Below are 20,478 nucleotides of genomic sequence, written 5' to 3' on the forward strand. Positions count from 1 at the left end.
CACACACACACACACACACACACACACACACACACACACACACACACACACCACCACCACACACACACACACACACACACACACACACACACACACACACACACACACACTGTGCGATACTTCAGGCGCGCATTGCACCGCCACGCGATAACGAAATTATGATTTCCTGCGACACGACATTGCCGATCAGCGGGACCCCGCGTCGTTTGCTCTATGATCAGGAGTCTATCAATATTGATAGACTCCTGGTATGATGTGAGGGGTGGTGTGTGTGTAGGCTGTAACTACTATTACACTAGTAACACTAGTACACTGTAGCTACTATACACTGCACGACACGAGCCCACGCAGCGCGACGTTATATAGATAGATTGTCATGACGACATCGTCCCCGCTGCAACTACCGTACAGTTCAACTTGCGTATATGCAGTGTATATATGTACGCTCTAGCTGATGTGGATTTGTTTGGATACCATCCTCGTTAAACTCCACAGTACATGCACTCGTTATGTAATTGAGTTGGGAAAAGAAGCGCGCGTTTCGCTGGAGGCGAGACAAATAATGTATCTACTAAATGATGATAATAATATTAATAAGAGTAATTATTACGATAATAATAATAATGATGATGATGGTAATAATAATAATAATAATAATAATAATAATAATAATAATAATAGCAATAACAATAATATTAATAATAGCAAAGTATGCGTACATTCTAACAAATCACACCCGCTAACGCGCAACCCTACGAGTCTACCCGTCCCAACAAACCCATCATCACATACTCTCACTCATTAAACCCTTACTCTCCGCTGTATCTTCTCTCCATTTTTACATCGGGTTGTTTACCACTATTACTTATAGACTAGGCGGGTGAGTTTACTACTGTCACTCCTAACTAACCACATATAGTGAGTTTACTGCTACCATCTAATAGTCAGTTTACCGCTGTCACTCCTAACCACATATAGTGAGTTTTAACTTTATTACTGTAATCTCGCGCCTCTAAGAGAAAATGTTTCCTTCGGTTGTCGCAGGACGAAAAGCTGTTCACAACCACCAAGCTTCCCGCTAAGAAGGAGATGGAGGACAACCCGAACCTGGTGATCGTAGAGGCGGTTTGCATCACCTGGTTCACGATCGAGTACATGCTGCGTTTCTGGGCGTCGCCGAACAAGTGGAAGTTCTTCAAGGGCACGCTGAACATCATCGACCTGCTCGCCATCATGCCCTTCTACATCTCGCTGTTTCTCATCGAGACGAAGACGACGGAGCAGTTCCAGGACGTGCGTCGCGTCGTGCAGATCTTCCGCATCATGCGCATCCTCCGCATCCTGAAGCTGGCTCGCCACTCTACAGGGCTTCAGTCGCTCGGCTTCACGCTGCGTAACTCCTACAAGGAGCTCGGCCTGCTGCTCATGTTTCTCGCTATCGGCGTCATGCTTTTCTCGAGTCTCGTCTACTTCGCCGAGAAGGACTACAACGACAAATTCAGCTCAATACCGGCGTCGTTCTGGTGGGCCGCCATCACCATGACGACGGTCGGCTACGGCGACATGGTGCCGCGCACCGTGCTCGGCCAGTGCGTCGGCGCCGTCTGCTGCATCTGCGGCGTGCTCGTCATCGCGCTGCCAATCCCGATCATCGTCAACAACTTCGCCGAGTTCTACAAGAACCAGATGCGGCGCGAGAAGGCGCTGAAGCGGCGCGAGGCGCTGCAGAAGGCGCGCCGCTCCGGCAGCATGGTGTCCGTGCACTCGCTCAACCTGCGCGACGCGTTCGCCAAGAGCGTGGAGAGCGTCATCGACGAGAAGAAGAAGTGCAGCCTCGCAGCTGAGCGCGCCAAGGGAGGCGCCGGCGGCAGCGGCGGCGGCGGCGGTGCGGCTGCCTTCAGGGCATACGCTAACATCATCAAGATGAACAACCGCACGCGCTCCGGCGGCGGCTTTGGCGGCGGAGGTGATAGACTGTGCGCGCCCGATTACTACCAGAAGTCTGCGAGCACGGGCGACCTGGTAGACGTGGAGGACCCGGCGGCCGAGCGGCTGTCTACGCGCACGGGATCCGTCACGGTGCAGGTATGCGCGCGCGCGGTTATTTTATTTATTTCGTGTTTGTTTGTTAATTTTGTTTATTTGTTCATTTGACATTTTCTAGCGCCAACATTATAAATATGAGTAAGAAGAATGAGACGAAGAATTCAATGTAGGTAATATCTTCGTATCGTAAATTCATAAACAACTCCATAAACCAAACGATATGAGGATATTGCACTTGCTTTCTGACATTTTGCAATATACTCTGGACTCTGGAGGTTGTACTAATTTAACGCCATCGAAATGAAATCGCGGGCGCATATATACTTCGTAAGGGTGAATTATTCGCCAGAGCACATCGAATCGTAATGCAGCCGCGATCATTCGATTACATGTTTTCTAACATGCCATGTTCTTAACTTCTCCTGCGTCGCTTAGCACCTGAGTAGCACTGCGCCGTTGATTGGTTGCTACGGATGGTTGTTGCGCAGGACGCGATTCTCACGTGACATCTACATTCCCCTGGCGCCATCGTCAGCGTCTCACGTTCCTTCCCTCCTGCCCGCAGGACATGCGGACGTTCATTCAGCGGGAAAACCTCGCCGGACACGACGGCACGATGACCAGACGATACGACGCTCCCGCTAGAGGGCACATCGAGCTGGCCATGTTCAGCCAACCCGAAACGAGATCAGCAGCAGGTGACGTCACTGGCTCCGTAGATATAAGAGCAGCGGACGCTGGTGACACTGCGGGCGTTTTGTTAATTTGCGCACGTAATCACGGCTGTGGCCATGCAGTGCATAGAGTCATAGGGACTCAGGTAGAAAGCGCGCTGCAGACAGGTGCTGCATTACCAGCAAATTTTCCCTCTTACCCCTCTCTCTTACTCGTCACTTTCTCACTCGTCTCTTTCTATCTCTATATCTCTCTCTCGTGCACGTGTGTGTATGTGTGTGCGTCTGTGCGTGGTGTAGTGCGCGCCGCCGCGCGCGCACGTGTGTGTACATGTGATGTGTGTCGCTGTGTGGGGCTGTGCTTGTGTGATGTGTGTGCTGGTGTGCTGTTATCTTGTGGTCGGGACGTGGCTGTGTTGCATATGAGTGCTGTGTGTTATGTGTGCGCTGTGCGTGCTGGGGCGGGTGTGTGTGCTGTGTGCCGTGCCGCGCCGCGCGAAGCGCCGCGGCTGTGTGCTGTGTGGTGTGCGTGTGCCATTGTGGCTGCTCAGAGAGACAGAGAGAAAGAGAAAGAGAGAGCAGGGCCAAAGGGGAAAGCAAAAGCGAGGAAGAACGAGGCCGAGGCGAGATACAAAGAGCAAAGAAACTGTGCGAGCAGTAGAGAGAGAGAGAGAGAGAGAGAGAGAGAGAGAGAGAGAGAGAGAGAGCGAGAGAGAGAGAGAGAGACCTCACTGGCCTATAAAATCGGATCACAAAGCTGCTGCTAATGAGGTTGCCCGTAACGACCACAGGGTGAGTAAGCGAGTCAGAGGGCGGTGCCCCATATCTCTTCCGCTTCCCACCTCGTATATCGTCATTAATAACGCAGCTCTCGCTAGTTTAACTATCTCCCCCTCCCCCCACCGTCTTCGCTCGCGCCACCCGACCGCCGGACCCACGTGAAGTTATTTATTTATTCGCTCATTAGAGGGCGTGCGCGGCGCTTCTATCCCCGCCGCCGCCTACGTTCGTCACTTAACTTTCGCAACGTTATGCAATATTCATGAGTGCTTGTCCATCCAGCTATGCGCCCGGCAGTTTTAACTAATCATGCAGCAGACGTTGCGCTATTTGGGAACGAATTTTGCACAAGGGAGAGATAGTGATCCGCTAGGGGACGGCTCTGATTGGCTAATTTTGTCTCTTATTTATTTTATTTTTTATTATTTTTGGCTAATTTTGTTTTATTTTAGAATTAGGGATAGAGTTAGGGTTAGGGTTAGGGTTAGGGTTAGGGTTAGGGTTAAGGTTAGGGTTAACTGATTTCTATATCCACAACTTATTTCTATATTCACTATCTCTCCCCTGAGACGTACTATTTGGGAACCGAATGGCTGCATGCATGCGCCGCGCATTGCGCATTGTTTACGTTATAACTGCTCTTATGAATTACGGCGCTCATATATTACATATAAGGTTGATGCGTTGAGCGTTGCTGTATGAGGTCCTAATATTATGTCCTAATCAGTACTTACTATACAGGATATGGCACGGCCACGTGACGTGACCTTATAATGTTAGAAGTTTATATATTCACCACTCACTCTCTCTTCTTCGCTCCGTCTCTCTCTCTCTCCTTTTCTCTCTCTTTCTCTCACACACACACACACACACACACACACACTCACTCACTCACTCACTCACTCACTCACTCACTCTCTCTATCTATTTATCTCTCCCTCTCTCCCTCTCTCTCTCTCTCTCTCTCTCTTTCTCTCTCTCTCCATCTAGCTCTCTCTCTCTCCCTCTCTCGCTCTCTCTCTCTCTCTCTCTCTCTCTCGAGATTTACATCTATTACGATAACTCAGTTTCCTATACGCCCCCATGACCTATTGCAGCTCATTAGTTCTGTGACAGTTGATGACAGCTAGCTAGGCTGTAAATCTGAACAGAGGCTGTACATGTATCGCTCATCACTCCCAGGGGCGCTAGGTGGTCATCACACATGTAATTATATCTCGTAAGCTGTAGTCACATTCTCTCTACACTCGCGCGCACGTACGCCGCACGCACTCACACGTACGTACGAACGCCGCACGCACTCACATGCACGTACGAACGTACGCACGCACGCACGCTCGCACGCACGGGTAAAAACACATGCGCGCACGCGCACGCACATGCACGCGCACACGAAGACACGAAGACACACTCTCGCACTGACTACGCGGTTATGGGCTCACGTGGTAACACTGTCTTGCAGGTGACTCTCCCGCCGAGCATGTTGTCAGTCTACCGCTGTTTGACGACGCGCCGCGGCCTGTTTACGTAGAGCGCATAAATGGCATGCCCGTCGCCACGGTGTCCCCCGTCAAGCTAGCCCGGCTCAACCCCAATAGCTCCATCACCGACTCGCCCGGCAGGTACAATATCGGGGCACCGCGCCAGTGGGCGGAACCCCGTTTTAGCGGATCCGATCCAGAGAGAATTCGGGTTTTTTGATTAAGAGCGGGGTTTTCGTCGCGCGCATGTAAATGATTTAATTTTCCCGGCAAAGACTCGCAACGGCAGTGGTTAGCGTTCGTTCTCGCAATTTAATTTACTTTAAGATTTTAATTGTGCCACGATTATTATCGCGATACGCGAAATTTGTTTGAGCGAGCGAGAGGCAAAAATTGATTGCGCCCGAACGTGTTTTCGAAGATAACAAGGAATCGGACTGATCACCCGATCGCCACCGCATTTATCGATTAATTTGCATGTACTTTCGCACGTGTTTCCTTTTCGATTAGTTTTGTTTTTGCGCAGTGCGAGAGTTCCCACGTTCCAAATCTCGAGCGAGGTGCCGGTGCTGCCCTCCGGCGGTAATTCCTCGCCGCCGTGGAACGCGGGTGGCGGCGCCTGCAGATCTCGTCCCGAGCTCGGCCCGCGCAAGTCCCATAGTCCTCCAACAAAGGAGAAAACACATCCGAAGCAACCAAAGAAGCACCACCGCAGCTCTCCCTTCTGCAGTAAAGGTGAGGGGGAGGCGGTTACTCGATCGTTGGCGTGGGGATGTCTTTTATTTCGACCTGGCGTCTAAGGGGGTTTTCGGGGGTAGTCGGGGTTTTATGCGTTTTAGTGTGTATACGCAGTGTAAAAACATTGAGGCACTGGATTGACTATTAACGGCTATAGCGGGCATTGCTTATTTGTTTACTTCCTCGAGAGAGGTTATACGGTGTGGTGCCTGTTACCCGGTTTTAAACTACACTCCCCTCTTAAATGCATCCTGTCGGGAGACAGGAACTGAAGAAAGGTGATCCTTACCTCTATGTAGTCCTGAAAGGAAACGGAAAATTGGAAAATATTAACAAAAAATGTGACCGAAATAATTCTTTTCTCTTATGTGTCCATCTTTAGGTATAAGTGGGCGGGAAGGGATTAGTTCTATCTGGATATGCTCTGTGGGAGCAAGAGTTGAGGAGTTGAGCTGATCCTCGTCTCCCTGATGGGTTCGGGCAGCCTCAATTATCGATCGATAGTTCAAATGTTCGGCGTTGCGTCATCGCTCGCGCACTCTCCTCCCCCCTCTCTCACTCTCGCTCTCTCTTTCGCTCTCTCTCTCTCTCTCTCTCTCTCTCTCCCCTCTCTCTCACGCTCTCTCTTTCTCTCTCTCTCTCTCTCTCTCTCTCTCTCTATTTCTCTCTCTCTCTCTCTCTCTCTCTCTCTCTCTCTCTCTCTCTCTCTCTCTCTCTCTCTCTCTCTCTCTCTCTCTCTCTCGATCTCGAAATCGCATAGTCACTCTCGATCGCTGCATTCCGTTCTTTTCCTGGCGTGTCGGTCTGTCTGTCATTTTATCTTTCTATTTTGTATGTATCTTTGCACGTACGTCACCTAATCACTATATTTCTCTCCTTCGCTCGTTGAGGATAATTACCTAAATATCAAGTGTAAGCTTGATCTCTTTATAGGCATCGTTGTGAATAGGATTTTTCCGCCTCATCGAGCGATATTAATTAGTACGTGGTGTTGATCGATATTACGGGGAGATGCAGGATATATCCCTCGGGCGTAAACATAAACATATCGTGTTTTACATATTCACGTCATCGCAATGTGCTCTGACGAGAGATTCACGAATTTCAAGTTTGAAACACTGTATACTGAATACCGCAATGTCACTATTTTCGCAGTCAGCGAAAAGGTTTCTCTTACGTTAGCTTATGGAAAGTTTATAGAGAGTAGAAATACGAACTCAATAACAGCAATAAGCACGCTCCCGTTTGTCATAACCGTGTACGTAATCCCCCTAAATTTGGTGGCAAAAAACTCGCAATTTTCCAGCTTTCTCCGTAAGCCTCCTTGTCGCAAAAACAGAAAACTCAACGAATGCAATTCCCTTGTTCGCTCTGCGTCTTTTCCATCGCTTAGAGCGCCTGCTATTAAGACATGCATCACGCTGTGCTAGGCTATGACGTCAGAGTCCTCCCATCGGCAGCATCCGTAATTGGGCAGATTCCCGCGGCGGCCACTCGCCGACTCGGGCGTGACCTTCTGCCGTATATCCGCCCACGACCTTCACGTCTGCTTGTGGATCGATATCGGCCGCTCACCGCTCTCCCGCCCCCAACAGATCGCAGTGATCACCGTCACCAGTAAAGCCTTCTCGCACACGAGCTTCCCATCCCTCACCTCACACACGCGCCCTGGTGGCGGCATCTATGCACTTCCTCTCGTCACACACCCTGTGGCACAGTCTATGTACCATACCATCAGGAGTGAATAGTAATTGCGATTATAACTATTAGTAGTCACTCCTGATACCACCATGTCGTCATTAACCTTGTGGCGCAACCAATCAGTATGCACTCCTACTTCTGACACAGCCTGTGGCGCGATCTATGTGCGATACCATCTTCTCGCCACTCATCCTTGTGGCGACATCCACGTTCCGCGTGCTCGTGTGCATGGCTGGGTGCCACCGGCTGCTGCAATCAATGAGCATGAAGGCTGTGGTCTTATCTGGAGTCCTGCCAAATACATCATTGTGCCTCTTTATATATTCCTAGGCGAATCCCTGCGACGTGGTCGTGATTAATGCATGCTTACCCGCGCACGTCGCGTAGCTGTAATAATGATAAAGTTAATAAAGTATTACGATAATTTCTGAATAAATTCCGAAACCAACCATCAATCGCGATCGCTCGAATGCGCCTAACGGTTCATTAATTGATGGCATTTACAGGCGACGGTCTCTTCATATTCCAATCGAAACTAATGCACACACACATACACACACACACACACACACACACACACACACACACACACACACACACACACACACACACACACACACACACTACACACACACACACACACACGCGCGACACGCACGACCACACCACACACACACACACACACACACACACACACACGCACGCGCACGCACGCGCGCGCGCACGTACATATATATCATTATATATTATATATATATTGTATATAATTATATTCTACATATAATTTAGCCAAGAGAAATGCCAGATACAAAACCCACAAGCACGGATGGCATAAAGAACAGGAGAAGTTAAGAGCATTGGAGCCCCCCGTTCCGCGCTGCTGGGCGACAGCGGCCAGAGACACGTGAAAGTGGTGTCCGGGTAGCGGGGATTATCTTTCTCGACAGCTGCAGGCCAGGACAGCCTATCGCCCGGAACCGCTACCGGCCGCACCGGCGCTCAAGATAAATTACAGCCTTCTGTCAATTCTCAGTCTCACCACGGATGAAGGGTGACCAAGGAGTACTGTGGCCTGGCGAGAAGATCAATCCTCGAAGAAGTCGAAGGCCTTCCGAGCGCGAGGCAAGGAGCGACGCTCTCTCCATCTCAGCTCTCTCCTCTCGCGCGCGTTCACGTCCGCGCACTCGGAGCTACGGCGCGCGGCATCTCAGTCATCAGTCATCCTCTCTTTTGTCTCATCTCCTCTGCGCTCCTCTCGTCTCCGCGGCCAAAGCGCGCTTTATCTCTATCGTTACTTATATCTCTGGTGCGTGGGGCAAGACTCTGCTGACTTGGCATCCGGAGTCTGGGTCTCCTGTCTATGGTCTGGCTGTCTGTCTGTCTCAAACAGCTCCTTTGTTCTCAGCCATGTCTTTCCTTTTTCTCTCGCTCTCTGCTGTCCGCTGCACTCTCCTCTCAAGGTCTCGTCTGTCTTTCTCTCCGTATCTCTCGTTATCTCACGGGAAAGGACATCTGTCTCATCATCCCCTTCTCCACTCTCCTCCAGGACCTGAAAGAAAGAGCGTCTGCTTTCTCGGCAGGCTACTCTCTCTCGCCCTCTCCCTTTTCTCTCTCTCTTTATATATATATAGTATATAAGTAAATATATAATTGTAAATTCCTCATTTCCCGCCGCGATGACGGCGCCAATCTTCAGTGTATGTATAACACTCGTACGGCTCCCTGCGTCTACGTCACATCACCGCAGCCGTAGCTGCACGCACGCCCCCCGGCGGTCTACTGTATCGCTTGCAGCGCCGCTACTTTACGCGTTATATGCTAATCATCAGTGAAGCCGCTGTGTGTGTGCGAGTCGCTTCTGCCTGTGTACGTAACCCTAACCCAAACACGAACCCCTAACTCTACCCCGGCACTCCCGTAACGCCTAATCATAACACTAACCCGAAGCCCATCCCATTCTGTAACCCTTATCTAACCCTCACCCTAACCATTACCCTAACCATAACTCTAACCCTAACCCTAACCCTAACCATAGCCATAACCAATAACCCATAACCATAACCATAAACCATAACGCATAACCAATAACCATAACCATAACCATAACGCGATAAACCATAACCATAACCATAACCATAACCATAACCATAACACTTACTCTACCATACCTTAACCATAATCCCAACACTAACCCTAACGCTAACACCAATTAACCTAATCTTAACTGTACGCGTAAACCGCCCAACCTTGACGCGCTTAACGCCTACCGCCCTAACGCTAACGGCCTAACCGAAGCAAGTAACACTAACGGCCTAAACGAGCATGAACGGGCTTGAAGGCCTATTCCTTAGCCTAAGGCTAACCCTAACCTCAACGCTAACCCTAACCCCTTACCATAACGACTAGCTGTACACACTAAGAGACATTGCAGATAATTATATTGTGTCAATGCTGTATAGAGCTGTACACGTACATACACCATCACCGTGTTAATGCTGTAACTATGAGCGGAACAGGCCATACAGACACAACATCACCGTGTTAATGCTGTATAGAGTTGTACACGGTACAGACACCGATCACGGCGTGTTACATGCTGTATAAAGCTGTACCATGTACGGGCAAACCCCATCACCGTGTTAATGCTGTAATTAGAGCTGTACATGTACAGCCCGACCATAACCGTAGTTAATGCTGTATAGAGTTGTATCATGTAGCCGACACCATCACCGTGTTAATCGTATAGAAGTTGTAATGTACGCGCGACACCATCACCGTGTTCAATGCTGTATAACGAGTCTGTACTACGTACAGACACCATAACCGGGTGTTACATCTGTATAGAGTGTACACGTATCAGACACCATAACCGTCGTTAATGCATGTATACGAGTTTACACCTACAGACACGCATCACGTGTTTAATGGCCTGTATAGAGTTGTACACCTACAGAACCATCACCGCTGTTAATGATGTATAGCAGTGTGCTACAGCGTAACAGACACCCATCAGCCCGTGTTAATGCTGTAGTAAGAGCTGTAGCCAGCCTACAGACACGCATCACCGTGTTAATGACTGTATAGAGTTGTACCACCTACAGACACGCATCACCGAGTGTCTAATGCCGTATAGAGTTGTACACGTACAGACACCCATCACCGTGTTAATGCTGTATAAGAGTTGTAGCACCGTACACGAACACGCATCCACCTCACCGTGTTAATGCAGTATAGAGTTGTACACGTAACAGACACCAGCATCACCGAATTATGCTGTACATAGGAGGGGCAAGTATAAAAAAAACCAATATCAAGACACGCCATCGCGTGTTAATGGCTGTAGAGAGCTGTACACCTACAGACACACATCACGTGTTAATGATGTATAGGAGTTGTAACAGCGTACAGACACCATCACGGCGTGTTAATGCTGTCATAGAGCTGTAACACCTACAGACACCATCAAACCGTGTTAATGCTGTACTAGTAGCTGTACCGCTCAATCAGAACAACCATCATCCCGTGTTAATGCGGTATAGAGCTGTACCACCTAAGCACAGCCATCACCCGTGCTTAATGCTAGTATAGAGTTGTAGCACGTACAGACACCATACCGTGTTTTAATGCTGGTATATGAGTTGTACACGTACAGACACGCATCACCGGTGTTAATGCTCGTATAGAGTTGTACACGTAGACACCACACCGTGTTAACTGATGTATAGATTGTACACGTACCAGAAGCCAATCACCGAATTTTAAATGCTAGTACTAGAGCAGTACACATACCAGACACCATCGCCGTGTTCAGATGCTGTAGAGAGCCTGTACACCTACAGACACACCATCACCGCTGTTAATGATAGTATAGAGTTGTACACGTACAGACACCATCACCGTGGTTAATGCCTGTATAGAGCTGTAACACCTAACAACACGCATCACCGTGTTAAATGCTGTATAGAGGCTGTACACCTACAGACACCATCACCGTGTTAATGCTGTATACGAGCCTGTTACACTACAGACACCATCACCCGGTGTTAATGGCTGTATGAGTTGTACTAGCGTACAGACACCATTCCGTGTCTAATGCTGTATAAGAGTTGTTAGCACGGTAACAGACACCATTACCGTGTTTAATGCTGTATAGAGGCTGTACACCTACAGACACCATCACCGTGTCTAATCGCTCGTATAGCAGCTGTTACAAGCTACAGACACGGCCATCACCGTGTTTAATGCTGTATAAGAGTCTTGTACCGTACAGACAACCATTACCGTGTTAATGCTCGTATAGAAGTCTGTAACACGTACAGACAGCCAATTACCGTGTGTAAGGATATATGAGTTTGTACGCACCATACAGACACACATCCCGTGTTAATGCCTGTATAGAGTTGTATCACTACAGACCACCACATCACCGCGTGTTCAATGGCTGTATAAGCTCGTACACCTACAGACAGCGCATCACCGTGTTAATGCTCGTATAGAGCTCTACCACATACAGACCCATTACCGTGTTAATGCTGTATAGAGCTGTACACGTCTACAGACACCCATCACGTGTTTAATGCTGTATAGAGTTGTACACCGTACAGATCACCTATCACCGTGTTTAATGCCTGTAATAGAGTTGTAACACAGCTAGCAGACACTATCACCGTGTTAATGCTGTATAGCAGTTTGTAGCCGTCTCAGACACCATCACCGTGTTAATGCTGTATAGAGTTGTACACGTACAGACACCATCACCGTGTTAATGCTGTATAGAGTTGTACACGTACAGACACCATCACCGTGTTAATGCTGTATAGAGTTGTACACGTATAGACACCATCACCGCATTAATGCTGTATAGAGCTGTACACCTACAGACACCATCACCGCATTAATGCTGTATAGAGCTGTACACCTGCAGACACCATCACCGTGTTAATGGTCCCGCCGTGGTTTACTACAGGTATAATGAGCAGAGGTTCCTCTGATGCCGAGGAGACGCCCAGGAAGGTCGATCCACTCAGCGACTACGGCAAGAAGAAGTCCATCCTAAAGAAGGACTACAGCAGCAAAGTACGCAAGCGCGCGCCATCTGCTATGTGTACGGCGGCTGTTTGTGTGTCTGTGTATGGGGGAGAGTGAATCCGTGATGACGTCACGATTCCATACTGCGGCTGTCTGTAGCGGGGAGTGAATCCGTGATGACGTCACGATTCTGTACCACGGCTCTCGGGAGCGGTGAGTGAAGCCATGATGATGTCACGACTTCATAGTGCGGCTGTGTGTAAAACCCTGGTGACGTCACGGAGCCGATGTTCTAGGAGGGGACGGGGGTGGGGGGGGGGTAGTCTGGGGAAAATGCCAAGCCTCGAGATGAGACTTTTCGTTCTGTCAGGATTTAATTATGTCATCTTTGCTCGGACATGTTGCCTCGAGCGCGCCGCCCTGCCGCCGCTGAGCGCACAGGGCCACGCTGTGACGACGATAAAAACCCCATTTCACGCAGGGATACGAAGCTAACTAGCCGCCGCAGCACCGTGTGAGTATCGATCCGCTGCCGAATCGATGCATTCATGGTTGGCTCGAGCGGCACTGTCTGTATTGCATCATCACGGCCCGGGGATGTTGTTAAATCACTCAAAGAACATTTTTTTCCTACAATCTTTTCCGATGCTTTTTTTCGTGCAGGCGCCTGTTTCACATCGGATGATGTACTCACAGAGCAAAGAAAGCATGAAATCAGCCCAGCCTTTGTAAAGTGCTTTAATCTTATGTAAGAAGTCGAAGGCAATTTGTTATTGTGGATTTGTTTGGGGTCCAAGGATATGCGAAGGACATTAGAACGCGCAAACAGTTGTTGCTATTGTTCAAGGTCACCTTTCCTCTCCATACCCGTCCACCTGAAACCTAAATAATGGCATAATGCGCTGATACTCGACATTAGAATATTACCTTTGTAATTAAAATTCGCGACTAAACCACATGCTCAATTAAACCCACAGTCCAATTCGAATTAAAATGGCTTTATGGTGCGCGTGTGCTCAGCGCATCTCCGAGTGCTCTATAATCTATATAAGTATTGTTGCAATTGTCATCATCTGCAGCTCATCTGCTATGCATTAATAAAATAGCAAGCCGTTATATTATCTAAACGTATAATCTAAATGCATAACCAACCCGTTTTGCTTGTTATTGGTTATTTTAATTTCACTTTCATGTCTCGTATCAAACTCGTATCAAACGAGTTTCTTAAAATGACCTCAAACGCACTGCAAATAGAATGCAGATAAAGGGGTTGTAGCATTTAATTTGATTTAGTGTTAATTCAAACTAGAAATACAGAACTGCTCAGTCCTTGATACAGGTAATGTTAACAATCAGGTAGTGGAGTAGCGATAGAACGGAAGAGAGAGTGTCAATAATGGATTGAGAATAAATGGAGAAGCGAAAAAGTGAAATAGAGAGGGGAGAGAGCGAGATGCGCCGAAACAATGCGAAGGAGAGACAGGGACGTGTGGAGAAGAAGCTGTATTATAACACACTGTAGTATAGACGAAGCATTCGCTTGCTCATTTCGCTCATTTTCATTGCTCATTTTCATATTCAGTTCTCATATTCATCTCATATTCGTTTCATATTCAGTTCTCATATTCATCTCATATTCGTTTTATATTCATTGCTTATTTTGCTCATTCGTTGCATTCGTTGATAAGACACTTCATCATTTTGCACGTCAGTCTCTGGACATTTCTCTTAAGTAAACATACTTACATGCAGCAACCCCCATCTAATATATATATATATATATATATATATATATATATATATATAAGCAAGGCGTTTTTCACTGGCACGCTGCGATATCATCATGAAGGAAACGTGAAACTTCACATTGTCGCGTTTCACCGTACGTTATAGAAATCCGCCGTAACGACGAATGCGGTGCGAGCAGGCGACGGCGCGCGGTGTAAGAGCAAAGACAAAAGGCGTTCTTGTAAACGCATTAAAGATTAATACGCGCCGACATTTATTTTAATAATGTAAAGAAAGTGCAGTTTGAATTTACATTGTAGATATTCCGAGCTCGCTCTAAAAATATAATGATGCACACGAGAGCCAGCGTAAACAATTGATTTATTGTTTACAGTTATTGAATAAGAAGTTGCAAATAACTGAAAGTAATACTGAAACTTGTTACTGAAGTTGCAATGCAATTTCCGTAAATATCTCTGGGGAGTTGCGGAAGTACTGGATATTGCTGCATGAGCGATTATTGTCTCGCTGTTCGCATTCTAACATCCAAAGATACATCATCGTAAATTGAGAACGAAGTATACTTCACTGTGCTAGCTATAGTGCTAACTGGTAGAGCCGACCAAAACCTTTTTAGTCAATAGATATAACCGTAATACGTTTTATGAACGTTGACATTTCACAAATGAGTTTGCCTATGCTTGCATGCGTATACTTCGTTTGTATTATATTTGTTGCGACTAGACGTTCGTATATTAGTGCGTTATCTCGGAGATACTTGGTCTCCCTCTCTGTTTCGTACGTAGATAATTTATTCATTACTATTTACGCGATATCGCAACGCTCCGCTATGTTATGTAATTTGCAAATAGAACACAAAGAACTAGAATAATATTAGAACATGTATGTAGTGATACACACAGCGGTTGTATAGCCTCTGCGGGCATGCCTCCAATGATGACCGTTTACGTTCGGATTTTGTTGGCAGGCTGTAGTTAACATGAAATTGTGATTTTTATTCCATTTCCTATTGCTTTGCGAAGATTTATTGTCTTATTTACTATCATTTTTGTGAAGGCAGGGTTGTTAACTTCGTCTTCCATCGAGAGAGAAGGAAACCGGGAGAGGAATAGAGAGAGAGAGAGAGAATGGGAGGGAAAGTCAGGGGTAGCGAAACATAACAGATTCTGTTGCAGATGCAAATATGCATATACAAACCAAATTAATTTGACATTCATAAGAAACAAGAAGTAATATCAATAATAATCATATTTAATTATGGTTTTTATACACAGTTTTAACATATTAAGAAACTGACGTCTTTTTATTCATTAATGATTCATTTATTAATGTCACTAATGATCTTGATAGCGTTTTTCCTAACACAACTACACACTACAATAATTTGTTAACTTGCTCTGATTGGCTATTGCTTGCTTGCTCGCTTGCGTGCATGATTAATTGATTGATTGATCGATTTATTGATAGATGGATTAATTTATTGATTGTTATTCTTTCAGGAGGAGACCGAGCATTTGCTTCCTGAACGTCTGCAGTCAATGTCGTCGGAGCCGTGGGACTCCGGCTACATACCAGGGGGCGCGCACGTCGCAGCGCTGCCCGTGGCTCAACGCGTCGTCGCCCCCGTGCTTGTGACGATGCTCGACCGTCGCCACGCGCGCTCGCAGTCGTTCTGCACGCAGCCGCCGCACGTGCGCTACGCCGACGACCACAAGGTTCGCTCGAGCAGCATGGAGACCGGAGACACGGCGCCGTCGTCGGTGTGGGACAGCCCTCCAGCGCGGCGCGCTCCCGTCGCTGCTACAGCCGCCGCCGCTTCTCCCGAGGCGGCTGCGAGCGAGGCCGTCGTACTGCCGGACAGGGACACGGTGCCGCTGAATCTCTCAAGTGTGATGAAAGACACGGGCACTAGTCCGCTCGGCAGTCCGCTGTTCCCGCGCGCTCGCACGAAGCCGCCAGCGACGCCGCCGCAGACGCGCAGCGTCGCCACGAGTCCGATCACGAGCCCCGGCGTCGGCCGACGCGACTTCCCCTCCCCGAAGAGTGCTCAAGAGAAGTTGAAGATTATTGGTGCCAAAATCGCGCAGCGCTCCGTCGCCGGCTCCGACAACGATATGCACGACATCTTCGGCATGACGGCCTTCTCGGCGCCCAGCTCGCCGCGCTTAGCCGTACAGGTGCAGCCGAAAGCGCGCAGCTTCGAGCTGGTGCCCGAGCGCGCTCGCATCGCCGACCAGGCGCGCTCTCTGAGCGTCGGCATGAACCCGATGAGCGGACACTCGGCGCCTTCACTCGGCCGCTTGCGCACGCCGCCGCCGCCGCTGAAGGCGACATCTGGCGGCGGCAGGACGCCGTCGCCGCGTCATCGGTCTAAGAACGGCCGGGGCGGCGGACTTCCGTCGTCGCGCGGCAGCTCGAGCGACGTGCCAAGCGTCGTCGTCGTCGTCGGCGGCGGCAGCAGCAGCGAGTGGCGTTGCGTGAACCCGGCCTGCCTCTACAACGCGCGCGCCGCACCGCAGAACAGCGGCGGCGGCGGTGGCATCGCTGACGTCACGTGCGTCTGCGGCATGGCGATGACGTCATCGCAACAGCGCGTCGACCTGGCGGACGCATTTCTGAGCAGTCGGCGGTCGACAGACAACGCTCACTCGGTCGACAGCGGAAATCCAGTCGAAGACAGCGACGGAGCGGAGCAAATCGTCGGAAACGGACTGTCAGCGACCGCGGTCGTCAACTCGGTAGACGGCGCTCACGTCGCGTCAGAGAAGAATGCCGACGCGCTGGCGGTGGAGGGATTCGGAGTGGAGCAGGGCCTATTGTAGCAAACTTAAAGAGGGGGTGTGACGTCATCCAGCCGAGAACGGAAACCGTGAGTCGTTATTTTTTTCCGTAATTTTTATTTCGGGCGTCAGCGGCGGCTGCGCACTTCTTTTGCATTTAATCGCTACAAAGGCTACCAAAAAGTAGAAAAGTGACGTTTTGCAGCTCAAGTGTGGTGTGGTGGACCCAAGCCCTGCACGCGAACACGCAGGGCAAAAATTGCCATTTCGATTACTTTCACACGTCAAAGCGCTATTATATATGTCGCGGGCAATTTCTGCAATTTCCCTCCATATTGTTTGGGGCAAGCGGTCCCCCGCCGTTTCAGCATTCCCGAATTCGCTCTCTTTCACAAACAAGTGCTTCCGCAGCGCATTAATGCGACGCTGACGGTGGAGTTAACTTTAACACTTTCTCCATCCAAGCGTGAGCTCAAAATGTTAGCAGGTCGCATTAAAAGCTGCGCGCATACACGTATAATATATATATATATATATATATATATATATATATAGTAGAGAGAGAGAGAGAGAGAGAGAGAGAGAGAGAGAGAGAGAGAGAGAGAGGGAGAGAGAGAGAGATATGTATATATATATATATAGTAGCTTGAGCGGGAAGCTTATGGTTTCTATGAGGCAAGCGAGCGTGAGACTGGCTGGCCACTTGCTATGGTGTCGCCTTGGCGATGTGGCATTAAGAGACTGCCTGATGAATTTGAATGAAATTCCAATACTGCCGCCAGTCACGGCTATAGAAGCAAGCGAGATGATGCGATGGCTGCGACCGAGTCTGCGATCCGTATCTTTATGTTCGCCACCAAGCATTTCTTCATGAGGTGGGATGGTGGTGGTGGTGGTGGGGGGGATTATGCTGTAAAATGTTTGCAGCGTTATAGAAGTTATTATTGGTAATCACTTGTCAACTGCCAAAAGAGCGTTTCCGTTTTAAATTGTCCTCGTTAAAACTTCCCTCGGGGGAAATTTATCGATTGATTAGGGTTTAGTATGAGAGATAGAGAGAGAGAGAGAGAGAGAGAGTGAGAGAAGTAGCGGAAACACACATCACCATCTACTCCTTCCGCCTACGCGCGCACGCTATTGAATCTTACTCAACTGACGAGGATAAAGAAGCCACAGATAAAACAATTAGCTAATTCGTTACGGCATGGACAAAATTTGCTAGCGGGGCAGGGGACTTTCGATTATTCAACGAGAAAGATTTTTTCTCGCCTACTATATCGCTGCGGATGTAATATTCGCAGAGACCACGAATGAATTACCGGCTGATGGCGCCACTGTTCCCCGGGCGATTCCGGCAAGTCGTCTGCATGTTCTGTCGGTGTCGGTATCTCCTCTTTCTCGGTGCAGCAGCTCTTACGACCTCCGCGGTTTCGGTAGTCAGCCGACGGACACTTTATCAATATTGACAGGGACACTGTCTGACCACGCCGCCTCCTCGCAAATAACCACGGGCGAGCTATAATTGAATTTACGTCGGAAAGAGCGTGGTGTAGATCGAACCCCATGCTTCAGAGTGACTGCAAACAACGGTGCATCACATCGAGCGAGCACTAGACAGCTAGAAGCCATGCGGCGTTAAAATGTGCAGTGTTGTCATGCTATACGCGCTTCCACACGCATCGTGCGTGCGTCACCGAGTGTGGGCATGCAATTGTGAAAGGCCACCAAAGACTCGCGGCAATGGCACAACGATGAAATCATTTGCCAACCGACATAAAGGGGGATGCCATGCTTATTTTCCTTTGACCCAAATTTCCGTATATTAACTTACGACTTCAAAGGACGTAAAATTACCCACATATCCACATATGCATACACACACGCCCATGCATGCGTGCGCATTCGCATATGCGTCAACTGAACACACACACGCACCCACACACGCGCGCATGCGCGAACGTGCGAAAATTCCCACAAACGTCATCAGAACGTATATCAGGAACTCACGTGCGCACGCGCACGCACTTCTGGTTTGCGATTTTATGTTTTGCACTAGTTGCGTCACGGTTTTCTTCCACCACGCCACGAGATCGACGCTGTCTCTACACGGCATCAAGCACTCTTCAATGAACGGGACGGTGGGGGCACACACGTGAGAACAACCAGAAAGTCTGATTCACAGAAATGTCGCCATTGATTGCTTGTGCCGTGAGAGAAGAGCATTTTCCACGTGCAGTAACACACGGCCGTCTCTTCTAAGGGCATCCCGGCAGCGGCCGCATAAGAGACTACGCTACTGTGTAAGCCAAGGACATTGAATGCACAGGTGGCTGTCGGGTTGACACGTATAAGGGAGTATCGCCCACGCTCCTTGCATGGATGTCTGTGTCTGTGGCAGACAGTGGCGCCATCCACATGAGGCGGTGGATTTGCACACCGTGTGCTCTGAGTCTCATTTCTGACGCTAGCGCCAAGCCCTGCGAATCGCGAGTGTGGCGCGCCGGTCGAATTACACTATCGAATTTTAATTGTTGACTAATGCGTAATGACGATATCAATTCGTAATGTTCTCATGAATTCCCAAGAACTAATTACTAAGTTTAGTACTCGTGGATGGATTACCAGTAGCTCCCGGTGGTTGCGGGCGGGTTATCAGTAGTTCCCGGAACCTGCGGCAGGCTTAGCAGTAGCTTTATGGTTGTTGTAGATAAGCGGTAGAGCAGCCAGATGCCATGCGATCTTATTAGGGCTATCCGTGTGAGCTAACCTTTATCCGGCCTGCGTGACCAGGCGCTGCTTATGATCGGCATGACAGCGTCTGAGTAAATAAGTTATGATACGTTTAGCTCGAGGACAACTCAAAGGCAGATATCCACATCCAAGTGTGGCTTTATGCCACCTCGTCCCCCGCCAGTGGCCTCCAGACCCCGTCAGCTCACTCCGACAATAACCCTTCCGCGACCGAAAATAGTCATTTTTGTTTACGTATTTTAGTAATGCTAAAACAAGTTACCATGGCATATGCCGATTGTATTACCCATAGACATAGATATAGCATTAAATAGGAAAAACAAGACAAACGCCAGCGCAGCACTCGGTAAGTTATTAGTAGCACGTTATAGTGTTGCCGGCGTTATTTGTATGACGGAGGCCTACGGCCACCTATATAGAATTGTAATAATTGTGTATGATGGGGGGCCAAGGGCACATATATAGTATTTGTATGACGGGGGCCTACGGCCACCTATATAGAATTGTAATAATTGTGTATGATGGGGGGCCAAGGGCACATATATAGTATTTGTATGACGGGGGCCTACGGCCACCTATATAGAATTGTAATAATTGTGTATGATGGGGGGCCAAGGGCACATATATAGTATTTGTATGACGGGGGCCTACGGCCACCTATATAGAATTGTAATAATTGTGTATGATGGGGGGCCAAGGGCACATATATAGTATTTGTATGACGGGGGCCTACGGCCACCTATATAGAAT

General features: G+C 48.6%; 1 protein-coding gene and 1 long non-coding RNA gene across 2 annotated transcripts in view; both read left to right on the forward strand.

The window, feature by feature from the left end:
* Nucleotides 1-16,745, forward strand: part of LOC106811773 (potassium voltage-gated channel subfamily B member 1-like) — a 45,079-nt gene extending 28,334 nt beyond the window's left edge. Inside the window, exons 4-10 of the mRNA XM_014815493.1 lie at nucleotides 1,072-2,085; nucleotides 2,612-2,744; nucleotides 4,963-5,122; nucleotides 5,508-5,716; nucleotides 12,387-12,496; nucleotides 15,697-16,576; nucleotides 16,717-16,745. Of these exons, the coding sequence (XP_014670979.1) occupies nucleotides 1,072-2,085; nucleotides 2,612-2,744; nucleotides 4,963-5,122; nucleotides 5,508-5,716; nucleotides 12,387-12,496; nucleotides 15,697-16,576; nucleotides 16,717-16,745 (2,535 nt within the window). The remainder of the gene's footprint in view (nucleotides 1-1,071; nucleotides 2,086-2,611; nucleotides 2,745-4,962; nucleotides 5,123-5,507; nucleotides 5,717-12,386; nucleotides 12,497-15,696; nucleotides 16,577-16,716) is intronic.
* A 3-nt stretch (nucleotides 16,746-16,748) lies between these two features.
* Nucleotides 16,749-20,478, forward strand: part of LOC106811850 — a 40,925-nt gene continuing 37,195 nt past the window's right edge. The window contains exon 1 of the long non-coding RNA XR_001394217.1: nucleotides 16,749-17,066. This is a non-coding gene — a long non-coding RNA (uncharacterized LOC106811850). The remainder of the gene's footprint in view (nucleotides 17,067-20,478) is intronic.

Source organism: Priapulus caudatus, unplaced genomic scaffold (genome assembly GCF_000485595.1).
Source record: "Priapulus caudatus unplaced genomic scaffold, Priapulus_caudatus-5.0.1 Scaffold20, whole genome shotgun sequence".
NCBI classification, from domain to species: Eukaryota; Metazoa; Priapulida; class Priapulimorpha; order Priapulimorphida; family Priapulidae; genus Priapulus; species Priapulus caudatus.